This window comes from Pagrus pagrus (genome assembly GCF_965226575.1).
Source record: "Pagrus pagrus genome assembly, chromosome: 11".
Taxonomy (NCBI): domain Eukaryota; kingdom Metazoa; phylum Chordata; class Actinopteri; order Spariformes; family Sparidae; genus Pagrus; species Pagrus pagrus.
Genome location: NC_140195.1, coordinates 19,385,475 through 19,402,651, shown reverse-complemented (window position 1 = coordinate 19,402,651; position 17,177 = coordinate 19,385,475). Strand labels below are relative to the sequence as shown.

Sequence of the window (17,177 nt, the reverse complement as noted above, 5' to 3'; positions counted from 1 at the left end):
CAAGGGACCTTGTGCGCTGATTGTTCCTCTCCACAAGGATAAACCTCTCCGAAAGTTACACAGAATAAAAAGGCCGCCTAATTATAATCTTTGTTAGATGAAGCATGTCCCTCCAAGCAGCTTTGAGAGATGATTGATTACCAGAAGACACACACTTTTGTGCAGTCCATATTCAAACACAAATCCTCACACTTGTTGTACACAAACTTGGAAGGAAGATAAAGCCTGCGGTAAACATGAGATGAATCACTGTGCCTTATTAAACTGATAAATGATTCCAGCTATCAAGTCACAAACATTTACATTCAGCTTTATTTTGAAAAATGCTTTTTGGGTCTTTTTGAGCTGGCAGCTCCAAAACCTAATCCAGCCCTTTAGCTATTAATTAGCACTTTAAATAGCAGTAATTAAAAAAGTCAGAAGTCAAAGACATTTTATCAAGAATTTATTGAAAGAAAAAACAGAACAACAGAACAAAGAGAAGAGTATTTTTGTGTCAGTACCGCGATGTGCATTGTTTGATGTTACAAGTTCTTCCACCTGAATAAAACCTGAACCTGAAGGGGATCTTGCATGCACTGCACTTCAGTGTTTGCATAATACTGCTAAATAGGGTACGACTCATTAATCATGTATGCTACCGTTTACTACAGAGAATAATTTAAAAAACCTGATGATGCCACAAAACAGGATGAGATGAAAAGTGTTCATTCACACATTTGAAGGAGTTACACTGAACTATGTATGGCCCAACTGTAATGAAACTACCCTTCAAATGTGGCAATAATAAGGACAATAGCTTTGGGTAATTAAAGTTATATTGAAACACATTTGTTTGTTACAAACAATTGCCCTGCAGTTTTTTTTCTGAAGAGTTGCCTCATTATTTATGGTTGTTATAACTCAATGAATGGATGTAAATTTTAAAAAAGAAAACACACTCATCTGGCTCATCATAACCACCTAATTAAGAATGAGCACAGCGAGTGCTTCATGGTGCTTATTTAATGTGGTGGACCTCTCACTTACCACTTGCCCCCTGCTGTTGTTACACCCTGCTGCACCCACAAGTAAACACCCTGAAAACCATGTTCATCAGAACATTTTTTACATAAGTTTGTTGTGTGCTGCACTCTGGATCATCCCTAAGTGGAGTGCAGTGCACAAACATAACTTAATATCCAATTAATGGGAAATTAATCATCACAGATTTTTGGTTGCAGCACGTGCTCTTGGTTGTGGCACCGCTGAACTGACCTGATCTTTGGCAGCACCATGGCAACAGTTATTATAATGGTGAATAAGTGTCAGCATAATGAGAAGGTTTGAGCTCCGGGGGCTGCGCCTGGGGGCTTGGTTCAAACTGATGCAAACTCTCTGAAACTCTTTCGTCGCCCTAGCGGGAATGAATGTAACATGCGGTAGGGGAAAGTGGAATAATTTTCAGGCTTGCTTTCTGGTAATCAAACATTGATGTGCTACACCAGTGCAGCTCAGACCAAGATCCACATGCCCAAGACATTCAGGGATTAATCCTTTTATTTCAGGTAGAATTTAATTTTGTTGGATTTTACAGAGCATGGGCAGATAATGAAAATAAGTATGAGGATACAAAAAGTAAAGTTTAAAATCTAAAACCAACCGTGACACTTTAGTTGACAGACTTTAAGATCTAAGAGGGAATCGCGTTGATACCAGAATCTGATGGCAGGTCCAACTCAGAGTACACCAGAGCACGGAAAGCAAATGATGAAAAAGCGCTCTATTAAAGAAGTGCACTGACCCAGAATCCTAACAGGAAGTTGAATGCACAATGCCGCAGGACAGAAATGGAGGTCATTATGAAAGGGTCCTTTTTTAAAAAAAAAAAAATGGGCCACCCCCACTCATATCTGTCACCTGCTGCCAGATGGTGATATGCACGGCCGTTTTTCTAAGGCTCCTCAGACAACACAAGACTCAGCATCGAAGCACAAGTGGAAGGCAGAGGGAGCTGTTTAGGAGACTGAAATAAAAACTAATCTCAAATTCAATACTAGCTGACAGCAAATGAATTCCTCCAGCTTACCTCAGCATGAATAAACAGGCACATGGGGAGTCGGCTGTGGGGGAGGTATCGGCCGTTTGTGAGGTCCCAAATCCATTCGTTTCAGCTCAGGGTTTTATGCATCAAATAAAAAAAGCCAATCTTGCTTTTTAAAGCATCTTTCCCCTCTGTCCAGGCCGATAAGGTACACCTTTAAGGTCTCTCATTCAGGGGCAGCTAATGTTACTCCAGAGTAGAAGGAAGGTTTGGGATGTATCGTGCAGGCTATAGATTCTATCACATCACAATGTTTGAGATATCTGCGAAACTTGTTTATCAGGGTCCTTGACAAAACAGAAAACCTGAGCTGTATATGTTTATTAATGTTAATAACTTATAACTTATATAACTTATATATATCACCAGTTTATTAGTGGGAAAGTAAAAACAGTGAACGGAGATGCCACAATCTTTTGATTCCAGTACTTATATAAGTAGTGATATATTCGAAATGTATAAATATAATTACCCAAGACAAAACAAAAAATGTCACAGCCATACTTCACTGCGATGACTATCAGCGATGGTGTACTGTACTGTATTATACTGCAGACTCTCTTTAATTAAGTTAATTACATTTTTAGCAACGCAGTCTGTAAGGAGAGGAATGCAGCCAACACATTCCCAACCAATATCCCACCATGTCACAGTTTCTCCAGCTAATCACAGCTAGTGCATCTGAAATTCAATACCCCTGTATCCAGGGTATCCAATGCCATGTTCACTGGGGAAACGCAGAATTGATTAGGTTCAACTCCATATGTGGGAATGGAAAATTAAAGCAATTTTTTGTTGTTGTTGTTTGCTATACTGAACGTCTACATAAGCTCAGGAAGGTATTGCTTCTGAGAATGCCATTCGTCATGTAATTGTAGTAATATTCCTAGCTTTTCTTCTTCAAGATTGGTTAGGAGGTTATTCGTCACTTAATAGCTGCTATGGTCTGCACTAATGGGAACATTCATCATGCTTTAAACCTGTACCATAGTAACTTACATTATGCCTGATTTGACCATTACTGGATTTCATTTTTTGACACAGCAGTGTACAGAGTACATTCCTGTACTTCATAAATATGTCTTACAAAATGCAGCATAAATCTCATAACGTAACAATATGATATAATTATTTTGTTCACCAGCACAAAATACATTGTTATACTTCTTAATCAAAGCATAGTACGTGTGGGTGATTAGTGTAATGCTGACATTCTTTCTAATCAATATAAAGCTGGTGATAAGTGCATGATTATTACCCTGTCTTTGCTTATACAGTATCTAGATAATACAAATAAAATGTACACATAAATGTAGAGTAATCACTCAGACCAGTAACTCCAGTACATAAACTGAATTATACCAGTAAGAGCAGCTCACAGCTCTTGACACACACACACAAATATATATATTGCTGTTTAATTGATAATGATGTATTAACAAGAAATCACACTCAGTACAAATTAATTACTATATGCATCTATAATTAATGCTACACTGTGTATGCAAACACATTTAAATTGGATGATTTTTCATTCCTGGATGAAGCGAGAGCCCCAACCAGCTATGGGAGGAAGATTCACTGGGGAATATTCCTCATCTTCACATATACAGAACTTCAAAGATGCAATCAAATCCTTGCTTAAGGATTCCTAAAAGGCTTTGCCATGTTCTGATGAATCAATGAGGTAAGTCAATATTTGAAACTCCAGTCAAGTCTCTCGGGTGCTCACAGGGGGATACAGAGCAAAGCAAATGTAGTTTGAGGAGATTCTGATGCTGGCCAGAAGCAGCACTTCATTTTCACTGGTATCTGCTTTAAATGAACAGTGGTGGCAGTAAAATTATAAGTCTTGTCTTGTGAGCATTTGTTTTGGGTATGTCATATCAAAGGTTAGGTTCACATTATTTCTGTCTTAAAACAATACTTACATTTGCATTTAAACAGTTTTCGGGCTCTGTAATCATTCCTCCTGTTCATACTGGCTGTGAAGAGATGAATGCTATTTCAGTGTGACTGATGGGAGACAAAATGCACAGTCTTCTTTCTGTGTATCAATGAATCCTACCGTTTAAACCAAGCTACTATCACAGCTGCAATGCTTGTTGCAGTTGCAATTAGACAAATCGAGCAGTTATCCTCCAAAGTTACAGTCTTTGAAGTACAATATGTGCTCTTTTTTCTTACTGTGCCTCACTGCAGCTCAGCAGGGAAACATTTTGCGGGGAAACAACAACACAAGTGGAGTTCTGCCCTAATTTGAAAGACACCCACTAGATAAGACCAGCTCAGGCTGCTTGGAGCTCATATAAGCTTCAAAACAGATTTTTTTCAGAATGCGAACTGATGATTTTGTCTCCCATCACTTACATCAATCTAGGAATGGACATCTTCACAACTTGAATGAACAGTTATGGCGACCAATAACACTTGTATTGTGCTTCTGGATTAGGGCAGTACTGAGAAGTTTGAAGTTTCATTAACAACATTAACATTTTAATTCTGAATCTAAATTCAAATGACGCACAGTTGTTTTTTATATTATAAGGGATGCACAATACGGACTTTTTTCAGCTGACACCGATAAACGATAAGAACCTGCTTCTCATGGCCAATAACGATAATGTAACCAATCATTTTTACACATTTTTGCATCTAAAATAAGTTCATAACCTGTAGTTCATGCACACCTGAGGGTTAGAAAGGCTACAATGTACTGAGCAGATGGATGATTTAATATTCCATCGCTCTGATCAGATGTTTTGTGTTGACACTAGCAGACTTTTTTCCGTCTCTGAAACCTTGTGGAACATGTGTTGTAAAAAAAAAACACTGTCTCTGTGTTACTGGCCAGTCGCAAACCAACTTTCAGCATGCAACCAGCCACCTGCTTTGGCAGAGTTTGTAAATGCTGCGCTTGTTCAGTCAATGGATGCAATCTGGCCTCATAAGGCTCTATTCATCAGCTAGAATGAAGCTGATGGATTCCAATAAAAAACAGACTATTTATTGGTCTGACATATATCGTGCATCCCTAAGTATTATTTATTTATTTATTATTTATTTAAAAACCTAATTTCCAAAAATATGATTTCACACATTCAAATTATATTCAAAAACCTCAATACTGGCTTCAAATGTAAAACTGACAATCAGTACAGCTCTAGATCACATAAGCGTCATTGTGACTGCTATGCACTTCAGCAGGACACAATAAAATCTTATTACAACTTTGTTGAATACTTGATTCTGATTGGCCTGTTAACACAGTCTGAGGTGAGGTGTTTGAACACTCAGATCACTCCACATTCAACAGGTCCAAGAGATTTTGTTTATTTTTCATCAAAAAAAGAAACTTCACTTCTCTGAATCAGCAGGCAGCCACTCAACTAATCACGGAAGACTTCAACGTAAATAACTCAGAATTATTCTGAGAGCCAAACATCTGATCGCTAGTTAAAGCTTCAACAGCAATCTTACTGGATTTGGTAACATTTATGTTTCTAGTGTTGCTAAATTGTAGCCCTTCAATGCCAACTACAGATGTTTCTGTGATTCTAATCCTGCCAACTTTTTTTAGGCAAATGCTTGACAACAATATTTTGTATCAAATTATTTATGTTTTTGACAAATGGTTGTGTAGCAAGAGGGAATATGTACAGTGAGCTTCACAGCAGAGTCTGTGTTTCCTTATTTCTCTTTCAACTCTTTGAATATTGCTGTGTGCTAATTGAACAAAAACTCCATCTTCTCTCTCCGGTCCTTACAGACAATGAGCTGCTTTATGAATAAACTGGAGCTTTGTTATTCATACACCTTTGTGAGCATACTCTACCAACCAGGTTATGACCGTATGACTAAACCACTTCTGTCAGTTGGAGACGGTTGATGGAGTGCTGGAAGTGACTTGCTGTGTGAAGGTTAGCTGTATCTGTGTGGGGCAAACCACATGCAGCCCAACCTCAGCTCCTCTTCCATGCTCCCTCGCTCTCACTCTCTCTCTCCTACTCACTCGCTCACACAAACACACATACAGCACACGCCCCTGCCTTGGGCCGTTCAGCCCCTCGGCGAGGAGGGGGGGGGGGCTGGTTAACTCCCGATGAACTCGCTACGGGAACGACTTCCCCTTGGCCCTACTGCTCTCCCACATAGCTGATGCCGACTGTTTGAGAGAAACACTTCAGAGTCTGGTTAAATAAACTACCTAGAAGCACCTATCTAACACACTCACACTGTGCTTTCTCAGGCCAGCGGTGCACATCGCTGGCTGGTACATAAAATGCTTATAAGGTCTTTCTCAGAACATAGAGGCTTTGGAGGTCTATCATTATATTGCACCATACTTGTCTTGGAAGCAGAGCATATGTAATGTAAAACCCTACTGAATATTAATGCTTGGTTACTCTGTGTTACCAACTGTGCGTGAGCCTCAAGAGTGAGGCAAGGGCTGTGCAACACAATGCTTTTCAGAAATGATTTGCCCTCTGCTCCTTTGTTCAGCACTAATTTGCTTTGAATAGATAACTCTGAATGTGTTTTCCTCACGCCATGATTGCAAAGGAACATTTTATGGTTATGTGCAGCTCAGACTGCAGACTTGGATTGCCTCCTTGACGCTGTTCGTCTGAGATCAAAACTCTGTCAGGTTTGTGGCATCTCCATTCACTTGTCTGTATATTCAACAGAACGCTTAAGTAGGACATAATATGTGATCCAGACTTGTGGTGTAGATCCTAATCCCACAGTGAGTCACAGTTCCCTGAGGAGAGCCTCATTAGACATCCGCTGATGTGTATTGGATTTAGTGATAAGTGGTGCTAATTGCCATGTAGGCAAATTTAGTTTCCTACGTGCGGTTGTGCTTTTGAAAAGAGATGCGCGTGCACAAACAGATACACACAGCGACAGTCACACACACGCACGCACGCTAATTATTTTAGGTCCCAGCTGTGAGGAGGGGCTGCTGATTTGGAGCAAGGCAACATGAAAGATTACTCATTCCTCAAGATACTGTGCTCGTGCGACAAAGCCCTTATTCATCTTGTTCTGAGGAGAACTAGCATTTGACCCTGAACAGTTTGTAAGGCAGGAAATTTAGGTCTCTCATTAAAAGCAAGATCAATGACAAGATTTCTGTACTACTACCAGTGCAATCTCAATTAGGGCAACAATTGAAGGGCTCTTTAAAAGGAATGACTGCACATTCCACTGCTCAATAGAGACTCTCTGACAGAGATAGAAACCTTGCTTATTCTTTTCCATCAGAATTCACAGCTGGGAAAAACAAAGAGAGATAGCTGCTATGCACAACTGAAGGAATGTTGACTGGCTGCCTTGAGCTGCCAATGAAAAGACAACAAGATGAACCTTTCCTCGTATTTGTAAAATTGGTGGAAAGCTTGGGGCGCTCTCTTTGCCATAAAACCTTTTAGTTTTCCATTTTACCTGTAAGTGCCAGCTGCTCTATATGCCAAGGCGCCGTTGCAAAAAAATCTATAAATATCAATTCATAGCTGCTGTGCTAACAACATAAAAAAAGAGTGCATGTTTAGGAGGCTTACCTGCCAGACACTCCACCAATGACAGCAGCAGTATAAGTTTCCATAGCAACTCCATTTTAATGGTCTCAGGTCAATACAAGCTCACATCCAATCACAGGTGTGTAGAAGCCTGGCTTTGTCCTTTGCAGCACTTTCGCCGTTCTTCTGTCAAATGAAAGGAAAAGGAGGGGGAAGCCATTAGACATTCAGAACCACTGGTCACTGGTCTCATCAGATGGGGTTATTTCACAGGGGCAGTAATTGTCCATGTTTGCCAGGCGATGAGTTTAATGATATAAAACACATGAGGACAGTAAAAATCACATCCCGAAAAGCACAAATATTTACAGATAACGGTCAATCTTTGGGGACACTTTTCAGATCTAGACTATCTCCATTTTGATTTGCAGATGCTGTGATAGTCTGGGATATTGTATATCTGTGAGAATAATCAAGAAACGGCACGGAGAAAAATGATTTGTGCAAGCAAAGCACTTACAAAACACTTGTGCTTTAGAGTTTGCTTAAGAGTGCTTAACATTGCATAATAGGGATCATGTCTGCAAGAGAAACATAAAGGGATTGCTTGCTCGTACTCAAACCTGCTGAGACAAAACAAAAAGCAAGCTGGTTGTCAGACACATCCCTAGCATGTAATAAAGCACTGTCCTGGCTCCTTGAATCTGTCTGAGCTGGAGGGATTATGTATTTCTGACATAAAGAGATGACTGTACGCTGGGCAAAACCATTTTCGGTCCCCCGGGAGACTCACACAATTGATTTTCTCAAGGACTTAACCGTAATCTATCCCTGCTAAGACTCAAATGAAGTCCCAAAAAAAAAGTTGTGAAATGATAATGAGACATACTCCTACTATCGCTGTCAAGCACTGATGTATTTATTTGTCTAAATACCAGAACACCCCCAACATGTTGATGGGTAAGATCCTTCTTGATAAAGCAGCAGATAAATGTTTGCGTATGATAGGACAGTTATGGAGTGAGAGAGGATGAAGAGGAGGAAATTAGCCATTGTCTTTGCTCAAACTGACTCTGCTACATTTAACTGACTGATGGCACAGTTCCCTCTGACTACACACCATGAGCACGCTGAAAGAAATGAGAGGACAAAATTAATAAGAAAACGCAGTATAGTCTATCAAGAGGCGAGTGCCAAAAAAGCAGAGACAACTGAAAGATTACACATTCGTAGTTTCTCAGTTATCTGCTCGCCTCTTATCTTTGCACCACTGAAAGGCATGACAGAGCATACTGATGCTTATGTGAATAAATCAGCTGCGTCCCTGACACGTTCGCCTACACTGCTCTTCCTTCTGCGTGTACCAAACCATTAAAGGCAACACTTTTACCCTATAAATCTCATTATGGAGATTGGGTTTAGAGTGTCATCTTAGTTCCAACTTATCTTGCAGTTATTAGGATGCAAATGTCATGAGTAAATGTTGGCTTTTAATAATAAAACAGAGAGACTTCAAATCCCTTCTTATGCTCCTGGATATTTTTGGAGTGCTCCTCCTTTGAGGGAATAATTGTGTGAAATGTGCTGAATAAATTACTCCACACAATGGCTTAAAAAGAAAAAAGAGGAGCCTGGCAATTCAGAGAAACTTTGGATTCCAACTTTTACCAAATATTTGGTTAACATCTAACATTTCTACACAATTAGACAAATTGTTTTCAATTGGTGTTATTTTGACAACAAAAGTAAATATGTGTCATCTCTGGCTGCAGATGAACAGTTGCTGCAATTCATACACTCCTGATAAGTGCTTCATTTTTATCATAAACTGTTCAAGTAATTGTTTTGTCAGCTATGTAAATGTTTAAGACTCCGGTCGTCTAAAATTAATTCATCCTGCCTTGACAACACCACAAGCTGTTGAGACACTCCATACATAAAGATATCTGTTGGCCCCTAACAGCAATCTCTTGATCTCTATTACTCCGCAAGCACTGAGACACGAGACATCAGACAGCGGGGTTAGCAGGGGGGATAAAAGACAGCCTTTTGATCCAGAGAAGCTAAGATGATGGCTAGGGGGGGGCGGGGTGTCAATGGCAGTATTTGACTTCCCCTTCAGTACAAATTAATTACCCTCATGACCTTAAGTGGTAGTGACAAGGCCAATGACTTACTTTCATCCCAAATCGATTCACTCATTTGTTTGCTATATAAAATGAAAGTTAATGATGGGGAAGGCTTTCAAACTTTGCCTTTCAAGTTCCGCCCTCTTTCATGTCTCTGGGAAAAGCCAGTGGTTGAAAAATGGAAAATGATCAAGGCTGGAATAACAGTCCTGGGCTAACCGTTTCTTGACCTAATTTATGCAAACTCAACTGCATTTAAATGCAACACAACGGCGATAAATTCAGTCTCCCATTTCACAGATACGATGACACAAATGAAGAATGATATACAAAATCTCAACACAAAAAAAATGACGCAAAATTACAAATTTTCATGCTGAGGAATAATTTAACCGCTGCTGACCATGTACTGTAATAAGCAAGCTGCATGCAGCATTAGCCCTGTCAAGTGCCCCATATTTATAGCTATGAAGCTGACATTTCAGCTCAAGTATTTACACAAACATGTCAATATCTGGAGGAAATATAAATGTGATTTGAAAAATTCAAAAGCTTTGATGTAAGTTGGTGATTGATGGGAGATAAAACATTTTAATTAGAAGCTTGTCATCATGATGAGGAGATCTGCAAAATGTCAGGTGTAGCTCAGAGAGGTCGGCTCTGACTTCATGATCTGTGGGAAAATAGATATTTCCAGTTTCAGGCAAAGTTGTGTTAATACCCAAATGTCAAGTTATCATAATAACCAACATCCCAAATGATGTCTTCTCTTATATGAAGACTTCAGTAAAAGAGCCAGACCTGGGCAATAAAATTATAGCGTTATGTAGAGGTGATAGACATTACATCAGTGGTGATAAGGATACTGTTCGATATTAAAGTTTGATAGTGTCATTAAAATACATTGATGCAAACCGCAATGAAAGCACATATCGAATACACCCTGGCTTATAGACAGCATCATGTCTCTTGATAATGGAGTGTGCTACAAGTGACATGCAAACATTCAATCATTTAACAGGTGTGCGCCATCAATTGACATGTGACACAACAACAGAAACAGCATGGAGTGGAGCAGACGGTGAGGAAATTATCAATAAGAAAGGAGAGTTTAGCACAGCGCTAAAAAGAAAGTCAGTTTCTTGGATTGTATTAGTAGTAATAATAATATGAATACTTTAGAAAAGCACAATTAAGTCTTAACACTATTGCATGATAAATTTCAATAATAAAAATTACTTTTTAAACCCTAAACAAGTGGTTAAATTCAACTGTTTTTCTCCTGGTCTTTATTAACAATAGGTCTACTACAATAAAATTATAAGTAGTTCTTGATATTGACTGAAATGAAACATCAAATCATCATGGTACATTTTCATTTCACCCAGCTGCAATTACATTTTTCTTTGAGGATTGGTCAACAACAATTCTGATTTCTAAAAAAATGATTATTTATATTATTCACTAAGCAATCAAAATGAAAATCATTTGCTCCTTCTGGCTTGCCAAATTTGAGAAGTTGATATTTTTATTTTTATTCATCTCTTTAATTTTGGACTGTTGGTCAGAGAAAACAAGGAATAAGATGACCTCACCTTAGGTTACCTGTGCTGCAGGAAATTGTGATTTTCCTTTTTGATTTATGACACTTCAATGTCATGCAGTGGAACGGCAAAGAACTTGAGCACTGAGCACTTCATTTTATTTGACTTTTTAGGAAATGCAGCTGAGGAAAGTCTCATATTTGTAGAGACAAAGCCCTTGTCCAAATGTCAGTGTTTTCAAAGTGTAACCTCTTTTCCTCTTCCTCTCTGACCACAGATTGTAGTTCAGTCAGCCACAGTCGTGACAGTGATGGCAGTTGATTTGACCCTCTCCACTACATCTGATTTCTCGGCTGCCATCAATTTTTCAGGGCTCAAAAACGTATTAATAGAAGAGTTCTCCAGGTCCCGTTGGTTGAAGAGTCCAGATGAAGATAAAATTCACACTAAAAGGCACCCCCCTCCCCACACACACACACACACACACACACACACGCACACATACACACAAACACACCCCGAGCTCTAAATCATGAATGAGCCCAGACTCCCACACTCTGCAGGAACGAGATGAGACGAGGAAAAATGGCATACAATGCTGCATCTTTAATCACCTGAGCTGTGACTTCACTTGATCTGCAGACACCAGCTCGATCAGTGTTTTCCTGCATGTGAGGCTCATCTCACGGCTCAGAGTGCCTCCAGTCATTTAAAATTCATTTTCTGGTGGTGCTCGAGTTGAGACTAGTAGTAGTAGGAAACGTGAAATTTCTACTCAATCCTGCATACATTGATTAACCGCATACATGAATCAAAGATTTACCAAGCAGCTCTGTGGAAGAGTGGCAGCGATAATAATATCAAGTAGTAGTAGTCGAGTAGTTTATAGTGCTGAGGTTGCTTTACACTAAATACTCAATTATCAAATCAAATATGTTAGACAGCAATTAAGGCCATTGTATTTTGTTTCCAAATGTGGGACCAACTGTGAATAATCTGTCCAAACTGATGTTTTCAAATTAATTCTTTTGTCCAACCAACGGTCCATTTAAGGTCATAAATGACTAGAGCCCGATCTACATGTCCTTTGGCCGATATGTTTTTATTTATTTTTACTCTACATTTAACCCATCCCTAGGGAGCAGTGGACAGCTGTGAGGCAACAGTGCTAACCACTGCGCCACCGTGCTGCCTCAGAAATTAGCCTATATTGTCCGATATGAGCAGATATGAAAAGTTTTTTTGAACATTTTAATGCTGAAAAAGATGTTTGGGGTCATTTATAATTATAACTGATGTCATTTTAGACAAAGCTATTGTTGAACTGTCAAATATCATGCCTCGGTTTAGTATCTTTGCTGTGTAACTTTGCTGTGTTTGATTACCACATTTGAGGATTCATTTGAATTAATGTGTGTATACCAGCTGGTGTGTCGATATCTGAATTTTCTACTGCATAATTTTGGTATTGACAATGACCCAATGACAAAGAAAAGCAGCAAATCCTCACATTTAAGAGCCTGTAACCCACAAATGTTTGACATTTTTGTTTGAAAATGAAAATAGTGACCAAGAACAGAGCTTGTTCGACAAAAACATTTTGATACCAGTTACTAAACGATAGTTTTTTCGATACCAATTTTAACAGTGATTACATTACACATACACATGGTGAGCCCAGTCTCTTGCCATAACTTAGCGTTTTACCTGCAGGCCTCGAGACAGCCAATCACCCGCATTATTGATCGTGGCACAATAAGCTTGCTTTATTGGCTCAGTGACGCTGATAAGATTAACTCCCGAAATTTAGTATCTAATGACAAGACATTTTTCGATAGTTGATAGTATCTAGGTAATTTGGTCGGTGCCATAAAGGTATCGAAGTTCTGTTCTTTGAAGTTTTATAAATATTTTTCAAAACGTGCTTGTAGCCTCCTGTACAACCACAAAAACCAAAGGTGTTTTGGAGGTGCTTACTTCTGTTTGTACTGACTGTAAACATTGAACTCAAGGGTACTTTAAAAGTTGCACCGACATGAAAAATCCACCAAAAACATTACCTGAACTTCCCTCTGCTCTTCAAGAATCTATGCGCCAATATCCAATGCGCTCATAACTTTGTTGAGCAGAAGCTTTGGTGCGTGCCAACCCAATTTTTGTCATTCTTCACAAATGGCACGCCACGGGAGTCAAGGAAGTGCCAACGTATTCCCGAGCCAAGATTCCACCTCAAACAGTGGCACAAGACAAAGAGACTAATGGTGTTTTGATCTAAGCACACAAGCCGCAGGCATGACATAACACATGCCAGCTTCTTCATTCCTCCAGACCACACCAGGGGCTCTCCACGAAAGAGCTCATCCCAATCTCCCCTGTGACAGGAGCGACTGAGTATGTTGAAAGGTTCTTCCTGCCTGCACGCATGCTCCGACGTAATGAGCGCAGTATATGGTAATAATTTACACCGATATAGAGCTATTCATCAAAACACAGTCAGAAACTTTCTGAAAACCCTTTATTTATGCATTATTCATTAAACAGTTAAACCTCAAGCAGTGGAGTCATTGTTAATACCCTAAAATAAGTCACAGACTTACATGAATTGAAAAATAATTGTGACTTTTTATTTTGTTGGAACTAAACTTGATGTGACTGGAGTGGCCTAGATTTTAATCACTCCAATAAGGCACCTGCAGTACACATATTGTGTGTTCATCTCACAACTGATGCTAACTCTGACTCAAAGAGTTTGTAGGCACAAGTGATTGACTATTCCAGTGCACCCGTCTTTACTAGGGTACTAATTATGGATCCCATTAGGATTTAAAAGCCTGCCAATTAATACTTCATTAAATGCACAGATTTAGGTCTTTGGCAAAACACTTTGGTGGAACTCTGCAGTTACCATGGGAGGCAATTTTAAGCACATGATGGAGAAGAGGTGGGATATTATTACTGTGAGTAATGAAAGATCCTCTTACAGACAGCAAACCTTAAGTGTCAGATTACAAAAATCTTCAAAGCGATACAGTTCATATCTGATCTAAAGTTGACATTACAACAGAAGTAGTTCATATATTTTACTTGCTTGTAAAAACAGGAAATAATACAAGACGTGCAGCTATGTCTATCAATCCCACCACAACTTGAGAATGCTTCTTTCAATTTCAGAAAGTGAAAACTCAAAATAGCAAAATAGCACAAAGCAAACAAAACACAAATAGCAAGTGAATATCTTTTTTATCTGACTTTTATGATTCCCCATGCTGTGAAGTCTATCAACACCGCAATCTCATATTGAGAGTCTGTCTTTGTGCTTTCATTTTTATGGATATCGCACCTCATTTTAACACTAAAGACTTCTACTACACATTTAGAATTAGTACATAATATGCAATTTCCACAGAGCTGTGGAGAGAGCACTCATCAGTTGTGGAACAAACATACAGGAAACTGATGCTGCTCATGTCTTGTTAGAGTGGTCAAGATCTAAAAAATCATTCAGACATTCATTTCTCAGTTCACTTGAATCCTTTTTGTAGCTGACAACTGTTAGACAATTATCAACTAATTTGATTGATATTTTTTAAAGGAGACCTATTATACTTTTTCATTTTTCCCCCTTTCCTTCAGTATTTATATAGGTTCTTATGCATGTAAAAGGTCTTGAAAGTCCTCTCTTCAACAGAAAACGCTGCTCCTGAAGTGCCTGAAACGCCTCGTCAGTAGTCCCACCTTTACCTCCGTGACTTCTTGACATCACACAACGTCACTATGTCACACATTTTCATAATTTATGCCTACATTCATGGTAGAAGTGACGTCAACTGAAAGGTGAAAACGCAATAGAGCTAACTGGAGATGCGGTAGGCAGTGCTAGCTCAAGTGTGTGTGAGCTGACCAATCAGAGCAGACCACGTATTCTGAAGGGGTGCCTTAAAGAGACAGGAGCTAAAACAGAGTGTTTCAGACAGAGGGGGGATACAGAGCTGCAGCACTGGACACGGACAGTATGAGAAAACTGATGTGTTTTTAGAGTGTTAAAGCATGTGAACCTATTCTAGTAGTAATTCAAGATAAAATGTTGAAATATGAGCAGAATCTGTCTCCTTTAAGAAGAAAAGAGTCAAAATTCTCTGATTCAAATGTAAATATCTTACAATATCTTTAGGTTGGTGACAAGACAGCTGAGGACATCATCTTTGGCTTTAGGAAACACTGATCCACATCTTCTACAATTTTCTGACTTTTAAATCTAGAAAATTCTCAACACAACAGATTAATCAACATGGAAACATTTTAGCTGGTTGCACCCCTTATCCATTTCACTCACTTTATATAACAATCCTGTTGAATTGTTTTGAACATTTGACCAAAAGTGCGAAAGCACAGAAATAACTTCAAAAGCAGCGTATTACAAATATAGAGATTTTGTGCGGAGGAGGAATCATTTTTCTGTGACTTGCATGATTTTTCTCTGCCAGCAGAAGATTATGTTTTATGGATGGACGAGTCTCTGATGATGTCGCTGACACAAAAGCAGGCTGGACAATGAACTTTGTAGTACCCCACTACACACAGGTGTGCATGTGAAATGGGAAAACAACCCAGGTAGCAGAAGAAGGTATTTTGATCTGCATTATGAATCAGGGTTTTCAAACATTTGAAGGCAATATAGGTCTACATAGATCGAAATGTTTTTGCATGCTGCAGTTTTAGTATTTTATTTAGTGGTTTCCTTAAACTATAACTGTCTCTGTCCCAAATGTGCTTAGTTTTGAATAAATGATAAAGATGAGTTTAGCTCTGTGTCTGCAGATAAAATGCTGAAGAATGAACAGCAGAGATACTAAAACAGATTTTCTGAAGAAACCATGTAAATCATAGGACTACCCTTGCTTAAAATGCTGGAAAAATAATAACCCCTGCATGCACACGATCAGAATGCACATAACATTACCTGCATCAACCAACAAGTCTGTTTTCCCACTTCTAATGCAGAACAGGCTCCGTTCAGTGATCTACTATGAACTTCATGTTCCACCCTCCTCTTCATTCTGAGCCAGTGACATCATCAGAAACGTGTCCAGCCATAAGCATGCTTCCCCAAGGAGATGTGTAGTAGCTCTACTATTCCAACCACTTGGATAGAAAAGGTAAGAAGAGCAACTGCGCTCAACTGTTGTGTTTGTGCAGGGAATTAAACCACAGCTTTTGGTTGTAACAGTTATGTCCGAGGCACATCCAGCTGGCATAAAGTCAGCATGAAACACAACACCGAGACTTCCTTGCAAACAGCGAGGTTGAAAATGACACAAACTGTTAAGTGTAGGACAGGAGAGAGTTAATTGTCAAAAGATCCCTGCAACCACCTCTAATTCTCTTAATAGCGGCATCATGATGTGCAAGGCAGCTCCCTCTCAGACATATGGACACTTGATTTCAGGAGGATAACCATTTCCAGCAGAGTCGCACGCTAAAGGACTTCAGACAATCTGAGCTGCAATCAGGCTCGGTGCAATCAAAGAGAGGGAGAGATGATGAGACTGGACTGAGTCCAATCCCCCTGTTGATCACTGACGACAAATGAGTTCTGCCAGCCAGAGGATTTAAATGAGGAAGAACTGATAGGTGGATTTGTGCCCTCTTATAGAAAAAAACGATGCATGGTATAAATAATGGCCGTGGCAATTAGAGGACACAGAGAATGTTATTATCTCTGATGGATTATGTGGAAATTGTACAACTCAATAGGGAAATGGAAATCTGTTACTGCATTTATTTATTTATTTTCTAACTGACACATGGACGTAGAGGCATGGACACGATTCATGCATGTGCAGTTACAGGCTGAGCATGTAGTAAATACTGTATGTGTGTGAACTGCTGCCTGCTATAG

General features: G+C 39.2%; 1 protein-coding gene across 3 annotated transcripts in view; it reads right to left on the bottom strand.

The window, feature by feature from the left end:
* cntn3a.1 (contactin 3a, tandem duplicate 1) overlaps positions 1 to 17,177 on the bottom strand; it is an 84,980-nt gene that overhangs the window by 67,019 nt on the left and 784 nt on the right. For all 3 annotated transcript variants that reach the window (XR_014623556.1, XM_084366597.1, XM_084366598.1), the window contains exon 2: positions 7,648 to 7,791. Coding sequence is in view for 2 of the 3 variants with exons in the window: in XM_084366597.1 (XP_084222723.1) it covers positions 7,648 to 7,702 (55 nt within the window). In the remaining variant the exon portion in view is untranslated. The remainder of the gene's footprint in view (positions 1 to 7,647; positions 7,792 to 17,177) is intronic.